General features: G+C 41.7%; 1 protein-coding gene across 1 annotated transcript in view; it reads right to left on the bottom strand.

Annotated features, from left to right (window-relative positions):
- TG (thyroglobulin) overlaps nt 1–17,493 on the bottom strand; it is a 161,130-nt gene that overhangs the window by 71,529 nt on the left and 72,108 nt on the right. Inside the window, exons 36-39 of the mRNA XM_055704249.1 lie at nt 14,662–14,796; nt 13,383–13,547; nt 11,325–11,547; nt 3,198–3,291 (exon numbers count right to left, since the gene is read on the bottom strand). Coding sequence (XP_055560224.1) covers nt 3,198–3,291; nt 11,325–11,547; nt 13,383–13,547; nt 14,662–14,796 — 617 coding nt within the window. The remainder of the gene's footprint in view (nt 1–3,197; nt 3,292–11,324; nt 11,548–13,382; nt 13,548–14,661; nt 14,797–17,493) is intronic.

The raw sequence follows: 17,493 nt of genomic DNA, 5'->3' as shown, positions 1-17,493 counted from the left end.
GCTTTCTGTCAGGAACTTCTGCTCCTGAATAGTAATTGCCTAATTCACAGTGCCTTGTCCCTGGTTCCCATTTCTGCACCACATGCAGCACAGAGAGAGAGAGAGAAGGGTAAAGAAAAAGATGAAAGAATCTGTTTTCACATAGAAACTCCTTCTAAAATACAACCACATCAAGCCCTGTCAGCTAAAACAGTGTTAAACAAGATGATGAGCCTGCTCCATCCCATCAGCTCAGCACAGGGAGACCCGAGGCTCCAGCTAGGCATTTCCCATGTGCTCACAGCCTGCATCGCACCATGACCTCCAGCTGCCCTGTAAGTTGTATATTACATTATGCTGGGCAACTTTACCCACTGCTGTAGTGATGAAAACCTTAAGAAAGGCAAAGACATGTGATAGAAGTTAAAAATGGCAAAACAAAGCCCACTGCAACAGATACAGAGCAGTTTAGGGAAAGATTTAGCACCAGGGCTGTGCCTAGTGCCAAGTGTCTGGACACAGCATTCCCATTTCTAGTCTGTGACAAGCAAGGATAGATCCCTCTCCTATCTGAAAGTGAACTGTCACGGCAAATAATTTGGGTTTTAATCCCAAGGGATTTCAGCCTCAGAGCTCATGGATTAGGGCATTTTAGAAGTAGGCTGTTTAACATAATTGCCTTCCCATTTCTTGTTAGCCATTTTAATAGCACAGCACAATAATTTTCATGCTGTAATTGAATTATGCCTCACAATATGAGGTATTTCATTTTGTCTGTCGATCTATATATATATATATGGTAGCCAACTAATTTTTTACTATACCTTAGCTGCTGGATAACGCATAGAAGTGAATTTTCCCCAATCCTTGTTCTCAACTAAGTTCAGCCAACCATTGCAATTAAATCTGTGAGGCAGACGAAGCGCAAGAACTTAGCTAAAGCCGCTGGAGCCGGTCCCTTCACCCCCCACCACTTGGTACAAGGCTTAGGTGCAGCACCACAGTGTCACTGCCAGCCTGCAGTGGGGCACACGCAGTAGCTGGGTAGAGTGGGAACAGCACGTTCCTCTCAGACAGGCCACAGCTACCATGGGGCTACTGCCCAGTGCAAGGGTTTGCTCCATACTCAGCAACAAAACACAGTCAGTCTCGCTTTAAGATGTAAAATCTGTGCAAGACTTCCAGCTGCGACATGGTCAGGTGGCTCCCTAGCTTAGCTAGAAGGGGAATGTCTTCTGGGGAGCCCAACAGCTCCACCATGGTCTCATGAGGTCTCACCTCAAGGGCGAGAGAATTTCAGCATCCATCAGGAAGCTGCAAGTCAGGTGGAAGTCTGAAAGGCTTCATAATATTCTGTCTTCCATCTGTCTTCTCCATCCCTCTGTAAAACACTTATTGAGCTACATGGCAGGGACAGATGTCCCCACGCCAGGCAACCTCCACTGCTTTTACTACTGTATAATATTGCTCTGTAAAGAATTGAGTGCAAAAAGGATGATGTGATAAGGATGGGAATAATACACACAGGGGGTGGGAGAAGAGGAGAAAGGGTACATTTTCTGTTCTTATTTAGTGGAGAATTTAAACTCTTGATGTTACATTTGAACCCCTTGTAAATCAAGCTGAAGCACAGCTTTGCTTTGCTAGTGTGACAGGTGGTGATGGTTATGGGTGGAAAAAAGTCTCTCAGAAGTGCCAGTTTTATTTGGAGGGTTACATGGTACATGTAGCTATGGAAGCAAAATGAGGTGATGTCATTCACCTTCTTCACTGCTTGACACTTAAATTGTCCTTCGGTGGCAGACAGCAGTCCCCGCACCATGCCCTTGCTCAGGCTGAGTGCTCCTTAATGACCTTTGCCTTCGCTGCTGTCCAGGAGATTTTATATTCAGTATTTACTAGCTAATTCGATTTTCCATGGGCTGAAAATATATAACTACAGGTCTCTATTTGTGAGTAAAAAGTCGAGCTCACCACAAAAAGAAACAGGAAAATACCATGCCTTCTGCTCCCAGCTACTTCTGCAAAACCAGAAGTTTTGATTCTCTCTTGGGCTAGACTTACACGTGTGAAACTGATTGACTTGGTCGGATCTACTTCTACCTTACATCTGTACAAAAGACAGGAGGGATTCTGTTCACAGCATCACTAAGGAGGAAAGACAAGCCTGTTTAGTCTGTCAGATGGTAGAAAATATAACGCTTCCAAATAAGCTATCTGGCAAGCAGCGCTTAAGCGGAGATGGCAAACTGCCTGGGACAGTGACCTGATGTTTTCAATAAGCAATGACTGCACTGGAGGCAAAATGACAATCTGATGCTGCAGGGAGAAGACAGACTGCTGGTCGTTCTGGTGATTAGAAAGCGCCTGCAAGGGACCCCGAATGCTGCCGTCAGATAGCTAGACCGGCTCTTTCCAGACACGCAGTGTGACAGACTCATAGGTTTCTGTTACAGCTCCCATCACCTTCTGAAAATGGCCAGTACTGTGGAAAGAAAGAGTTTTCTTTTCCTGTGCTCTGGGCCCACTTGTCAATGGGATTCACGTAATATTCAGCATCTTTATCCCCAGCCCCCCAGGGGTTTGGCCAATTATCTAAGCTTGGCTTTAACTTGAAGCTTTATTTTATATCTGTTTAGAATGAGAAAGGCAAGAGCTTTCAAATGACAATTTCTCAGATAGTACCATTGGCCCAGTCATCTTTAAAATGTCTATTTTTATGCTCTGTGGGCCGAGCACAAATCTAGCATTGCTTTCTACCCTCATTCCTCGACAGAGCTTCCACAAATGTCAACAGGGGAACGGTAAAGATGAGGGTGAAAAAACTCATCTGCTGCTGCTTACCTGGCGGTAAGTGTTGATGTGACCTGTTGTATTGCATTATCATCTCCTGCACAGCCAGCCTCATTTCAGGCACCTTGCCATTTCTGTCTTTAATTTGTCCTTTGCTGCCACTTCCTTCTTGTTTTTTTGTTTCCCTCTTTCTCTCCCTCTATTGTCTCTCTAGCTTTTTAATTTGCTACCCTCCTAGTTACCCAAACAGCTCACTAAAAGCCTATAGGGAATACTCTTGCACCAGTGAAAACAACAGAGTATCTAATTTAACCTTGCAGGGCTTGGTGAACAACAAGTGAAAAACAATCATTCATGCCACTTTAAAGTACTTTGAAAAGAGACAGTGCTCAGCTACAAAAAAATTCATCTCATCTCTTACTTACAGTGGTGGCAGGAACAAAGACATTCAGATATAGGCAGTCTTCACTGACAAAGTGTGACGGGGCCTCTCCATCTCCTGGCTGCCAACAAGCTGCCCTAAAGACACGGATTGAGAAAATTACAATAAAAAGACTTGTACTCCTTTTACACTGTTGCTATTTCCTTGTATTTTGATGTATTATGTTTATAAAATCTTTAAATCTGTAGATCTCAACCACATTTAAAACTATGCTCACCCATACCTTGGTAACATATACCGGGTTTGTATACACACACACACAAATAATAATACATTGTATTTTCATGTCTAGAATCCTTCCCTCAGAAAACCAGCCTCATTTTAAAAAAAGCAGAACTTCAAAATAAGCCTTCAGAAAACTCACATAAACTGCACAAAATTAGCACCAGATGTAAGGGAAGCAGGACTGGGGGTCTCAGGCACAGGTCTCCCCCCACGATTGCCTGCACAGCTATGTCATACACTCTTTTGCTGAAATGCCAGTTATTTATTTTAATTTCTAATAGTCTGTGGCCTACATTTATTTATATTTATTTTAATTTCTAATGGTCTGTGGTAAAAAAAACGGTAATTTTAAAATTTTAATGCATTTTTTTAAATCTCTTTGCTCTAAGCACTGTAGCAGACCATTAACAGTGCCATGCAATGTTAAAAGTAACCTTTCAACAGGAATTCAGCAGCCAGCCACATATAGAAAATAATTTTCTGGCCATCGTCTGTATGCAACACATATGCTCAAGCTCTCTCCACAACAAGAATCAGGTGGATGATTTTCGCAGTTCAGATATAAATTACGTTAAAGCCATTTCCTTCTACATCACAGCCATATTTATATCACATCATGAGTTACAGAAAAATATGACAACTTATTAGGGAAAAAGCCAAAAGAGGCTATGGAAAAGACAGTAATATCTCAGAGAAATATTTCTAAATTATCGTTCACACTGAACATGTGAAGAATTTAATAGAAAACTACAAAGACAAGGACCAGCTTTAATGCAATTGTATAAAATCTTTCCGTAAGGAAGGTTCCTAGGATGGTGATAGCACTCAACAGCTTTCACACTGACAGTGAAGCACGTCATCTCCAACCAAAACTGCTGAAGCCATTTTAGGCAGACAAAACACAAATTCCCAGGTAGGAACCTGGCCAGGACAGCAGATCTAAGGCTATTCATCACACAGCTTTCCCTGTGGAAAGCACGAATCATCACCTGTGCTCATGGCTATTTTTTTAGCAACTCCTCAAGACTCCCAACACCTCCAACTCCCAGGATCTCCTCATGCCAGGATCGACTCCAGGGAAAGGCTGCCACCTGCTGAAGCAAGTCCACAGCTCCTACAGCAGCTGGACCAAAAACTGGAGTGTTTTTTGGTTGGGTTGGTTTGTTTTGTGGAGTTTATTTTTTTTAAAGTCTTTTATCCAGGCTGATAAATAAAGATTTCTTTTCCATCAGTAATAGCACTGTATTAATGTGAATTTCTTATATACTAATATCGTGCAACACCAATATAGAGTCCTAAAAAATATAGTTGTCAACACTTTCTGTGCACATAGACAGTGAGGTCCCTTAGGTTTTCCAAGTGCACTTCCAAGTGGTAATCTCAAGGAATTATTTTTTTAGCCTTAAATATATAATAGAAGATAACGGCCAAGTTCCTCTTTGGCCTAAGGAAGCACTGAGAATTCAAAAGATAGGAGCAGGTTACCTAAGGTCCCTAAGTTGCTTTGAAAATCTCAGCCAGGCTGCTCATCGCAACACCAGATCTTCAAAGAGAGACCACAGAGGCGGACGGGTCTCACCCAAGTCCTAGCAGGCACCATGCTGTGGCTGCAGACACAAGTGCTGATGGGCTGTGTGCTAACCTAACATCACTGTGCACCTGAGGAGACAAAAAGCCACGTCCCACCAGACCCCTCCAATGTACATAGGGCTGTGTGGCTACTGTGGTTATGCTGTTAACACCTCCACAACTCAGCTGCAACCTGAAGGATGAGACCACTAAAGGTTAGATGATCTTTCAGCTCCCCAAGACACCACCACATCTCTTTTCACTCAGATAATCTCAAGCTTTGCTTGAAAACTGGAGACAAAGCGTGAGTAAGGGAGGGTTCAAATAGCTGACGGGTCTCTAAACCTGTAGCCTCAGGGTGTGTTTCACCAAAGCAGGTGGTGATTCACTTCAGGCTGCAGGGTATCATCCTCCCAGCTCTCTTGCAAAAATCTATAATTTCCTTAATCATGTAAACTCTTGGCCAGATCATCTGGCTCAAGTAGTGCATCATTAACCACATGAGGACCACTCTCCATGCCAGGAAATAAACAGGACTGCATGGCCAGCCATGACTGGAAGGATAACTGTCACAATGCATACAGTCCCCTGGACACATGATGAATTATTAAAATTTCAAGAGAAATATTCAAGTAAGTTAGGTGAATCTGAAGTTGAGTATATGTGGCACATTTCTCTTACAGGAGGAGATCGGGTGTTGTTGAGTGAGGAGGAAGCAAGAGGTCCCTGGGATCCAGGAGTGTTTTTAACTGTTACACCAGGAGACCACAATTACTCTCTAACTGCATGGGCTGCCTACTGGGCAGGAGGCATAAATCCTCAGGAGAGAGGAGAACTGCTGGTAATTGAAACTAGCAGTCTCTCTGGGTTAACTACGTCAGTGCAGAAAGGAGCGTGCATACAGGCAATCTACGAGTGAGATCCTACAGGGAAACCTCCAATGCAATCCCCTGTTGATCCAGTGAGACTAACCCCTTTCCTTTGTGGACTCCTGGAAAGTCTTATGATACATGTTGCAGATATTCAAAAATGCCTGCAATCCAAGAGAGATGGTGCTCGTGGTCATGGACGGGGTCAGCAGAATAACAACCTTGCATGGGATGAGCTTGCACAAGAAATAGTTGAATACAGGTGTCTCATGGAGCTGGACCATAAAGTCACCCACAGAAAGGCTACCAGACCATCCATGACAAGTCCGTCAACACTTCACAGCCCAAATGAGGTGAAGGGTCAAAGGAAAGACCCAGATATGACAAGGAATGAAGTGACCTACAACATCAAGCTCAGGAACTGGGAGTCTCCCAGTTCTGGTTACATGGTGCTTCTAAGGATGCCCTCTGTAAATTAGTTCAATCTTTAACTGCAGTAAAGGAAAATAAAGGAAATAAGGGAAAAGAGAAAACTGGTGTCTTTTCACAATCTCAGAAAAAGACTGTCTCGAAGTGACCGTTTACCCTATGCACCAAGACAGGACTTGATTGATTTGATGGAATCCCCGGCAAAAGACTTGTATCCCTGGGGAGGGCAGTGAGCCATCCTACCCGGCAGATACCACCGACGTATTGGCTCTCTGGAAAATACCCTTGGCAGCAGCAGCAAACTCAGGGATCAATGGGGCAGTAGCAGACTTGGAAAAATGCATTGAATCAACACTCATCGTATTTTACCCTCATTTTAAATAATTCTGCCGGTTGCATTTTCAACCAAGCATTTCCCATCTTTTGTCTTGCCAAAACCCCCAAATGAACAACACGTGGGCACGAACTACACGTGGATGGAAGGATTAGCCTGTGTTGAACTTGAATGTAATATTGTCTCTAATTTTAGCTGTAACATGGTTTCTAATGTGTATGATTATCTGGAACCCTAAATTTTGAAAATGACATACAGATTTGTGTTATTATCTCTCACCTTGACAACACAATTCCCCTTGATTTATAATCAAGAGAACGCAGAATGGCCGTGGGCCCCAGCTTATGTAAATATACTGGAAGTGTTGGGATACCAACCAAAAGTAAGGCCAATCTGAATCTTGCTGTTAAATGGGAATTAAAGTCACCTGAGACCACCATGAATTTTCTGAAATGTTAGCACTCCAAACAATGTCTGGAGAAACTTGCAATTTGCTCATGGGGAAAACAGGGTGTAGAGCTATTATTTGATTTCCTGGTTGTAGAACACAAATTGGGGAATTTGTGTACGATGGGGTGGCCATAAACAGAAGAATATATACTTCTAAATGTACCTGTGCCTAACCTAAATGTCTGCAGTAGCACTGCACAACATCACTTTTCACATGGAAGAATGGACCATCACAAATTATAGTAAGAATCAACATATCCCATTTCTAAAAGGAACTAAAGGCGACATCATTTCATTAGGATGCAACCTCCAACAGCTCAGCCACCTATTGAATTGTCTGCTTGTACCCTTAACAACGGCCCCTACTTAATCCATAACGTTTCTGTGATCCAACCAGCATGTGCACCATTCCCGAAGACCTCTGATGCAGGATGGTAGGCATGACTGCACACGCAAACTCCGCACACCCCCCCCCCCCCCCCCCCCCGAAGTGAACAAAAAGGGATGTGACTGGTATTTTGGGAACAGGATTGGGAGTTCTAAATAGCATAGACTCAGAAGTATTAATGAGCGAACTGGTTGCAGTAACCAGTGATTTGAACAAATTGAACCATCCTGTACGAATTTCCCTTTTGGCTTTAGCAAATAATGGCTTTTATCAGACATATTGCCTTAATGGGAGGGAATTGATCAAAAGGACCACCAACTGATGGTAGATGCATTTGGAGAAATCCAAAGTAATGTTTCTTTGGCTCTTAGTTGTATCCAAGCTCAATTGTGGACACAGTCGAGGATGGCTGCAATCATAAGGGACGGTGAAGAGGGCACCTTGTCCACTGAAATTCAAAAGGTAATTTGGGATAATGCAATTGAATTTGAAAAGGAATTCCAGTTCTGGTGGTATTTGTTCAGTCTCATCAGCAACACAGCCACAGCCTTTGTTCTGACCATATGCAATACCTCAGTATATACCATATACCCAGTCATTGCGTTAGGATTGAACCTCAGTGGAACTGTACTCTATCCACTGGAGCACAGAGCATGGGCCCAACAAAATGGGAATAAATGTCAAACTGTTGATGTTAACACATGCATTGTGCGAAAACAACAAGGATTCACTTGTGGAAGTAATACCATCAAAGCCCAAGATATTTGTCTTGATACAGAGCAAAACATTTGTCATTTTGAAATGCATCTGATGAATATCCTGAAATGGTGCTTGTATATATTGGGAAAGGGTGTGTTTGCATGAGGTCTTCTTGTAGTGTTCTTTTCATAAATGATATAGTGATGGATATTAATGATTATTCGAATCTTTGTATTTGTAACTTTACTAGCATTGTTGGCAATTATTTAGCTCCTGTTGCTATTGATACTAACTCTTTTACTTTTTGTCTTGGTGATATATGTGAAAATCTGGAGCATGATGAAACAATTATCCTATGTACTATCTCTACTGAACAGGCATGCATTTGACACTCCCAATGTATATGCTCTTGATACTCCATGTAATATTAACCCCTAAATGCCCTCATGTGAAGCTTGAGTGACAATAGTCATGGGGTGGATTATGTGGGAAAATCACCTTGAGGGGGGAATTAGAGAAAAAACGGGTCCTAACAGAAGTATAGTGTTACAGAAAGATTTTTTAGAGTAAAATAGAGCTATCACCTTCAGGATGGTTGGCATGCATGGAATCCACATCAACCACAGTTCCCTAAACCACACAACCTGCTATCCTAGAGGAGCAGTGGAGGGTGGAGGGGGAGTGGAGGGGGAGTGGAGGGGGAGTGGAGGGGGAGTGGAGGGGGAGTGGAGGGGGAGTGGAGGGGGAGTGGAGGGGGAGTGGAGGGGGAGTGGAGGGGGAGTGGAGGGGGAGTGGAGGCACCACAGCCAGGCTCTGCTGTGCTCCCTGCAGAACTGAGAACCTGATGGTACCATACAGCTGATAAGCTGCATAATGGCTGCCAAACGGAAAATATATGAGGTGGTGTCCATTGCTGGGCCAACAACTGTGGTAAAGACCAAGCAGGAGCTTCATTATCTGCAAGAGAAGGTCGGAAATGTGGCCCCGTTCAGCACTTCAAGGTAGATGAGCTCAACAAGAACGTAAATAAAGAGCCTTCTGATGAGGACGTGCTAACTGCTTAAAGAAAACAAACTGCTGAAGAGATAAAATTCAAGGATGCTAGGGTAAAATAATTGTGGTAGTGGGAGATCGTGACCTCCAACTCAAATGCCCCCCTTCCCTGAAAAGAGTGAATCCCCCACTTGGGGAGCATGCGCAGTAAATTTAAAATGAACTGTATCTTTAAATGAAAGCAAGAGAACTTTGCACCAATCATAATAAAGGAATGTATGACTAGAGTCACTCAGGCTCCACCTGAGAGTAAAGAGAACATAAGAAGTGAATGAATGAGAGGAGAAGGGGGAAGACACCACCAAGACGGACTCCTGGGACCGGCCGATGGGCTGAGCCTTGCTTCTCCCCCCTTGGGACCCCTTGAGTGAGACTGAAACCAAGTGCTTCTTCCAGAGACTTAGAAATATCTCTACAGAGTTACTTTTTAATATTTGTAGCCAGGCTGTATTGTTTCTAACTCTTCCGTGCATTTTACACTTTATAACATTTTATTTGCATGTGCCTTTTTTGCAGACAGTCACTGTCACCGGCAATCAAAAGAACTTGTCTATCTGTTGCACAAATAAAACTGCACCGTTAAGCAGCTGGTCATTGCAGTTTCTCATTGAAGGCAACCAAACCTCAGAGTGTGGCTGTGCTAGCTCATGAGCACGACTGGGCTGGCAGTGCAGACTGCTATCAGTGCATCCAGACCTGTGGTAGTTTAATATACTTATTAAACGTGACTGGACTGATTGTGGTATTTTCCATCCCCTTTAATGCAACAATAACACAGGATCTCTGTAGACCTCAGGTCCATATTAGCTGCCTTGGAAGCTCTTGTGGTGTTAAACCTCAACTCACAGCCCTGATTTCTTCAACTTCCTCTGCAGAAAGTTCACCAAGTCGTTCCACCAGACCCCCTCCCTTTGACTGTTCTGCACCTTCAGTCTTCTGTTTCTTGTTTCTATCATTCTTTTTTTTATTCCCTGCAGCTTCTCATGCCTGCCACAAAACAGTCTGCTTTTTATTGATAGGAACACAATCAGGTACCAGCTCTCCTGTATCACCTTCCTATGTACCTGTGCAGCATGGCTCGCTCAGATGAGTTTTGTGTGTGCTGTAGTTTGCTTTCTGTTATGTGGAGCAGGGATGCACTGGGAGAAAGACCTTGGAAAAAACACTCCGTGCTCATATCTTGTTTCTTGTTGTTGCTGCTTTTCTATTCATTGTGGGTTGCTGGGTTTTTTAAAGAAATTCACTGTCCTAACATGTTGCACATCACAGATATACTAAGTAGTATCACCCAAACCCTCTTTTCTTTAAGAAATAGACATTCACGATTTGGCATTTCAGTTCCACAATGCAACAAAATTAAGACTCATATTATAAGACTAAATGAAACGAACATGCACACAAAGCCTATGTCCGTAGTGTGCCTCCAGCCTAAACTCACCAACAGTGATGTCTGTACAGCCCTGGAGAGCCAGGGCCAGCCAATGGGAAACATTAGACATAGGGACTTAAGAGAAATTTAGCACATCTGCTTATACAGTTCCTAGCGCTCATTTCCTCTTAAGGCATTACCTAAAACATGTATAACTTCTGTACTTCTGTCCAAGGCATTCAACAAGTATTTGGTTTTTAATAGTTTTTGGACAGAGAAGAGTCTCTAGGTCCTTCAGCCTAGGCAGAGAATTTCTATGAGACCCCCACAGCTTCTGGTTACATTAGCATTCAAGTACCCCTGTTTGATTAAATATTCTACAAATTTATGGCTCAGCCTGAGCAAAATTTATCTGTATAAATATTATAAATCCCTATATAAATACTCAGGATGAAAATGGATTGACAGCAGTCTGTCAGTGGGGAATTATGCATACATTCAAGGCAATGTACAGGAATCTGCCTTTTTTCTTGAGGCGCTTGCATGCATTAACATATAGATGGAGAAATTATTCATTTTGCTGAACAAAGTCCCAAACTTGTATTAATCTGTACCCTATAGGTTCTTTTGCAAGAAAGGACATGAATATTGTGGCCATCACTCCAGCTACTTTCACACTCCTGGATGGACTAGCACTTCTGCAGATGATCAGAGGGGTTTCTTACCGAGCCACAGTAGCATTCCAGGCTTCCACCCAAGCAAACGGCTCTGGAGGACTGAAGCGCCTGTCTGCCAGGGGGGGTGCAGCGTACGGGATCCCCAGGAACTGGCTGATATTTCTCCACTCTGAGCCAATATGTATCACCTGGGATTTGCCCATCAGATCTCCATGGGATGGGATGTACACAGATGGGGTTAAATCTGATTCAGAAATGGGCAGGAATAAATCTATTGGGGGGGTACAGAGAAAAAATAATTTGCTTTTTCAAGTTAGTACCATTTTAGGAATTAAAATTAATCCCATTCCCCTTAATTTTAAACTGTGAAGTGTCTAATTCACTTTAAATGGAACAGAGATAATTTGTGTTATTCTCTCCCTATTAAATAATTCATGCTATGCTAGATGTTACCTACTGGATATGAACATTTAACTTTTCAAACCCCTACTCAAACATGTCTTCCACATCAGACATCCCATTAGAATACAAATCCAAGCATTTCTACAAAAAGAGATTTTCAGACTTCCCTCGCCCAGGTCTAAAAAGCACAGCGTTAAACCTTTAAACATTTATGGCAAGTCGGAGAGAGGAAAGATAACCACACAGCTCATTGGTCTGGGCTCTTACCAGGAAAGACTTGTACTTCCCTTTCCAGTAGCTGTTGCATTATGTGATTCAGAAGAGCTTCAACAGAAGGCAATGAGCATAACCCATTTCCAAACTCCCTGCAGTCCTGTGCAGGTACTGCTGTTCTTGGAGTGGGAAACACCAGTGCAAGTGCTCACCAAGTCAGTCACGTAACACGCCAGAGAAGGGAATGCGAGTGCAGGGTACCAGAGAGCCTTCATCACCCTTGCTCACCTCACACTCTGTTGTGAATACTGACATTTTTTTCCACAGAACTTATGCTAGTATCTACATTTTAGATCAAACATAATTGCTATCTGAATTTATTTTTTGCTTGCAGAAAATTATGAAATATTAAGGGGTAATAGTTTGATCCAATTATTTTTTATTTTTTTTTAATGTAAGGATTATCTGAATCATTGGCTATCTATGCAAAGAACAGGCTTTTCAATAATACCTTTTTCAATAATACAAAACCAGAACAAAGTGATACCTCATACTACTTCTTTCCTAAACCAGTGTATTTGATAGTCAGGAACCAAATTTTAAGTCATGTGACTAAACCCAAATCTGTACAGAAATAGGCAAACACTTTAGTCTAGCTTTTATGACTCAGTTTGTGATTCTGCCTCACTTGACATCCATAAACCCCTTTTTTTCTCATTGAGTTTGAACCTAGGAGGTTCTCATTGATTTGTCAATTCTTCACAGAAATTTCAGTGAAAAGAAAATAAAATATTACTCCCTTTCCCACTTATTGTTACCTGGTTTATAATTTCTTCAAGTAAAAGAAATAACTAGTATTACATGAAAAAAAAGCATTGTTTTTTTAAAATCAAGGGGAAAAAACCCCACAAAACCTACAGTTACAAATAAGTACACAGCCAAACAATAGAATTTTTACCTGTCTACACAACTTCTATTTCTCTTAAATAATTTTCACTTGTTTAAAATACTAGTTCATCTTGGTTTAGGGGTTTTGGTTTGGTTGATTTTGTTCATTTGTTTGTTTTCTCCAGAGATGCTCCTTAAGACTTTCAAGTGACAGTGGGATTTCAGCACTCTCTGTGTTATTCTCAGAGTTTAAAAGGAAAAACATACAGAAACATCTGCAGACGAACAGGAAGGACATGGACTTTCATTACTAGTTTTTGTTTGGTTTTACCATTCTGCATTTCTGAAAAAATCTTTCATAGACTAGACTTTCTTTATTATACCTACTTCAACATTAGATGCCAATACTGATTTCCTACATTTTTATAAAAAGTATTTGTGGATATTTTCCCATCTCATTTGGCTGTAACTCCAGTGAAACAGCAATGGACAATTGTCTAGAAGATATCCATGTTGCTTTAAAGTCTAGTGAGGATTTCACAAGAATTGTGCCCAGGACAGCACAGTTGAGTTCCTTCTTCCACAGCCTTAGCTTGCTCTTACCTTGTCTCCTATAAATATATGTAGCTGGCTCTTTCAATAAAACCCGGCAGCTGTGCCCTTGCAGGCCATGCGTGCATATCTGTGTATCAGGGTAGAAAAGGCATCTTACTGCTGAAGGCAGGATTTCCAGTGTAACCACTGTACATGACTGGTTCTTTGAACAAGCTGTGAGGTGAAACATGAAGAAAAAGAGCAGATAAAAATGTATTCTTAAAGTGGTTTTATGGCATTGTTGTAAGATACTTCAAAGAAAAAGTTTACAACAGGTCAAGCAACAAGGATATGAAGTAGGTCTAAAGCAGAATAATGGGACATAAATGTCTTCAGATTCCTAAAACATTCTCCAAAATAGCCAAAGGACAAAAGGCTATATTTGCTTTAAAATGGAGCAACACGGCAAGAGAACTGGTATCACAGGTTTTTAGGAGAAGGAAAACATCTTTTAATAAAGCACTGAGGACATCAGCTGAATTGAAACAGCCCCCAGGGAGCCCCACGGAAAGGTTTCAGAATAAGAAAAGCAATCCTCTCGCTCATCCCAGTTTGTACTCAGAGCTGGATATCCAACACTTTCACTTTAGAAGAGCTCCTTCAAACAGTCACAGCAAAAGGAAAAAGCCGTAAGTTACACTGCTCACCTTCATGAGATGAGGACCATCTACTGCAAAAAGGAGGACCACTCCACGGACCATCTTCTGCAGTAGGTGGGAACTTTTCCTGATTTCTACTACTCTGTGGCACTGAGAATTTGCCAGTCATGTGAAGTTAAAGAACTCTTTGCTGTCTAGTCAGGGTATTGATTAAGGCAGTTTCCTTTGTTGTTACTACAGCCCAACTCCTGCTTTATCCCAGCTCTCGATTAACCTGCCCTCACGCACCACAGCTACAGGTAATGGTAGATGGCTCTACTATCTGCCTCACTCAATGAGCTTCCCTTAAATATTCTTTAGAAAATAATTACATCATCCTTTTAATTATCCACTAAAATATTTTCCAAGTTGTACAATGCCTGGAGAAGCAAGAGATCTCTGATCCAGGAGGTGTCAAATTTACACCATCACTGTAAGGAATTCTATATCCATTGTATCTTCCAAAAATAAACTATTTCAGGTCCCTTCTCCCAAATTCAGGAACCCTGGGGTAGTCTTTAAAAATAAGTAAAAACAGTGTATCTATGTCAGAAGGGGGTGCAGCGGGGGCGTGGGGGAAGAGCTGTTCATGTATTTTTTAGGCTCACAAGCCAGTATTTTCTTTAAAGCTATGACTAATCATTTCTTACCGGATAGACAAAAGTTTTTGGCAGTAGAAAAGTCATTGGCTATATCTCTACTAATTTGCGCAACTTCAAAGTCTGAGATGGATGAATCCATGAAAACAGAGGACATGTTTAAGGGTTGCCATGTATCCAAATACTCTGTAAAATGAATCATAAAAAAAAAAATTGAACTAGACGAATCAGTAAAAATGTCAGAGGAAAATAATGTAGAAGTAAAAGCATTGGGGCGTTCCCAAATGAAAGACTTTCACTCTCCTTTGCATCAACTGGGAATAGATGAAATATAATATTCAAAGGCTTCTGATTGACTAGAGGGTCCAGTCCCATTTTGAGGTCAGTGCAACTAGGCTTACAAAGGTATTCAGTTAATAAAGAAGTAAATCTGGAGCAGCTCCATCCAGGTTTGGATGTAAATCCAACTGATTTAAATAAAAGGTTTCTGAACAGGCCTAATTACATTAAAGGACATGGGGCGTAATGCTCGCACAGAAGTTCCTGAACAGGTACAACCCCTAACTCCTTGGGAAGCAAGTGGGGATCCTGCATGTGACTGAGCACTCCCAGAACCTTCCGCAGACATCCACACCTATATTTAAAACAAGAGCTGGTTTCCTAATGTAGGCTTCACCTCAGTCACCTGCAAGGGACGTGTCAACATCTGAGTTAATTACACCAGACTCCCTGTGCTGTCAGGAGGAACAGGCAGCTTTACCGTACAGTATCTTCATCCTGGTTTAGATGTCTGCTTTAGGGTGAGAAGTTACAGATATACAAACAGGTATATTCACATACATACAGGTATATTCACATACATACATGTAGACATGCATGCACATGTGTGAGCATATATGCATACATACATACTGACTCTGGTATTCATCGAGAATTATTCTTCTGCTTCAGTGGATTTAAAACAAAAGCCATAATCATTCTTTTCTCATGCACAAACAGACAAAAATATCTACAGGCCCTCAATTTTGCATACAGAAGTCAAAAAAGGCAGCTTGGAAAAGAATGGGCCTTTAATTATTTTAGTTCTTTTCAACAGTTCAAAATGTTTTAAAAGCAAAAGAGCCTGCTGTGGCCACCGAGTCCTAAAGAGGAGGTTAGCGCTACCCTCTCCATGTAATTGCAGGGTAAGGACAGAGCTGAGTCAGCTGCTGCCTTGCTATTCCTGGTGAGCAGATCTTGCCCTGTTACTTGAGTTCATTTACCACAGATGCGAAAGCTGTGACTGTTCATTTCACTAAAAATGTCTTTTAGTCTTCTCAGAAATGGATGACTTGCAAAGATGGCCAAAGTTTCCTTTCTTCCCCTCCTCACAGAAAGACGGCTATGACCATATCACTAAACATCAAATCTGAAGCTGAGGTCTGGGTGTCATACAATCAGGGCTGTGGCATGCCCTCCCTGCAACTTGGTAATCCTGGTGTTGACATACTTCTTATGTTAATGAGTTAATGAGAACCCAAAACAGACTACAGGCTAGGCTGGTTGCATCATTCCTTGAGCAAATAGGCAAGGAATAGAAATGACTAAATTAGCTTTCAAAATTATTTTACTCAAAATAATTCATGACAACACACAGCAACTGCTACAACCCAGAGCTCTATGTTGATGCTAAAAGTCTTTGAGAAGGTAAATCCTTCTCAAGGAACTGTAAACCTCAAGCATGAGTTATCTCCCAGAGGAAAAACTGAAAAAACCCTGATGTGCTACCACCATTGCCAAGGCTGTTGTCTTACTGCTAGCTTCTTCGCTAGCTTCACCCTTGCTGAAGAAAATGGCTGATGGAATGAAGATGATCCAACCTAGGACATTGTATGGAGTGCAGTAAACAGCCCAGTCCTAGTCCACACCTGTGAACTAGAGGCAAGAAGGCTGCACTGGGTCCAACGAGTCCATTTCAACCACCTCAAGATCATTTTATTCCTGTTACATTTGGCAGCAACTCTTCCAAGCGACAGAGGCTGCAAGTCTCCAGCTAAGTAGAAATGAAGTTTAATTTGGTATTGCACTGCTATATGTTAAAGACTGCAAGCTTACTTGATATCACAAAGTCACCATCAGCACTATATTCAACGGGAGCAATGACCCTGCAACCACAGCTTGACTTGTGCAACAGGCCCTTACGCACTGACTATTCAGTTATTTTAGAGGAACACAGTGGGTTTAGTCATGTGGAAATTACTACATTTCATATTGTCAATGCTCTCTCTATTTTAAAACTATCTAATATGACCTGTTGCATGATCTGTGTTAGAAAATTTCAGCCTCTACATCCAGGGTGACAGTTTGTGGCATTTATTTAGAAAGATATTTAAAAATAGAAATCAGCTCCTTAAGTGATGGAGAATTAACCATTACATCCTGTCCAGAAATTATCTGCCCCTACTTTTAGATCCCTGAAGTCTTACTTTTACAGGTTACATCTTGACAGTTCATGTTTTCAATTACTCCTTAATTTATTTTTTTTCTGAAAATGTGAACAAGATTATTTTTTTTTTTAATCAATATGACTTAAGCTTTGTTTTTACGTAACAGCCATGTTGCCATCTTGCACTATTTACAGTACTGGTAACAGGTCCTACTACTGGAACAAGTAATCTTTCTAGGTTCAAACACATTTTCAAATTACTAGCTGGTTCTTTCAAATAAGAGCTTTGTCTGGACTCCATTGTAAGTCAACAAGTCTGGGTACATCAGTGGTTTTGGAAGCTATTTCACCAGACTGACTCTCTTCCCATAGCTTCCCTGACTCATCGAGTGACCTCGGGCAAGTCTCATAATCCCCATATGCCTCCGTTTGCCCCCAGGTCAAGCATTCAGAAGCAT

Source organism: Falco cherrug, chromosome 3 (assembly GCF_023634085.1).
Source record: "Falco cherrug isolate bFalChe1 chromosome 3, bFalChe1.pri, whole genome shotgun sequence".
Lineage (NCBI taxonomy): Eukaryota > Metazoa > Chordata > Aves > Falconiformes > Falconidae > Falco > Falco cherrug.
Note: the sequence above shows the minus strand (reverse complement) of the source record. Positions and strands in the feature narration are given on the sequence as shown.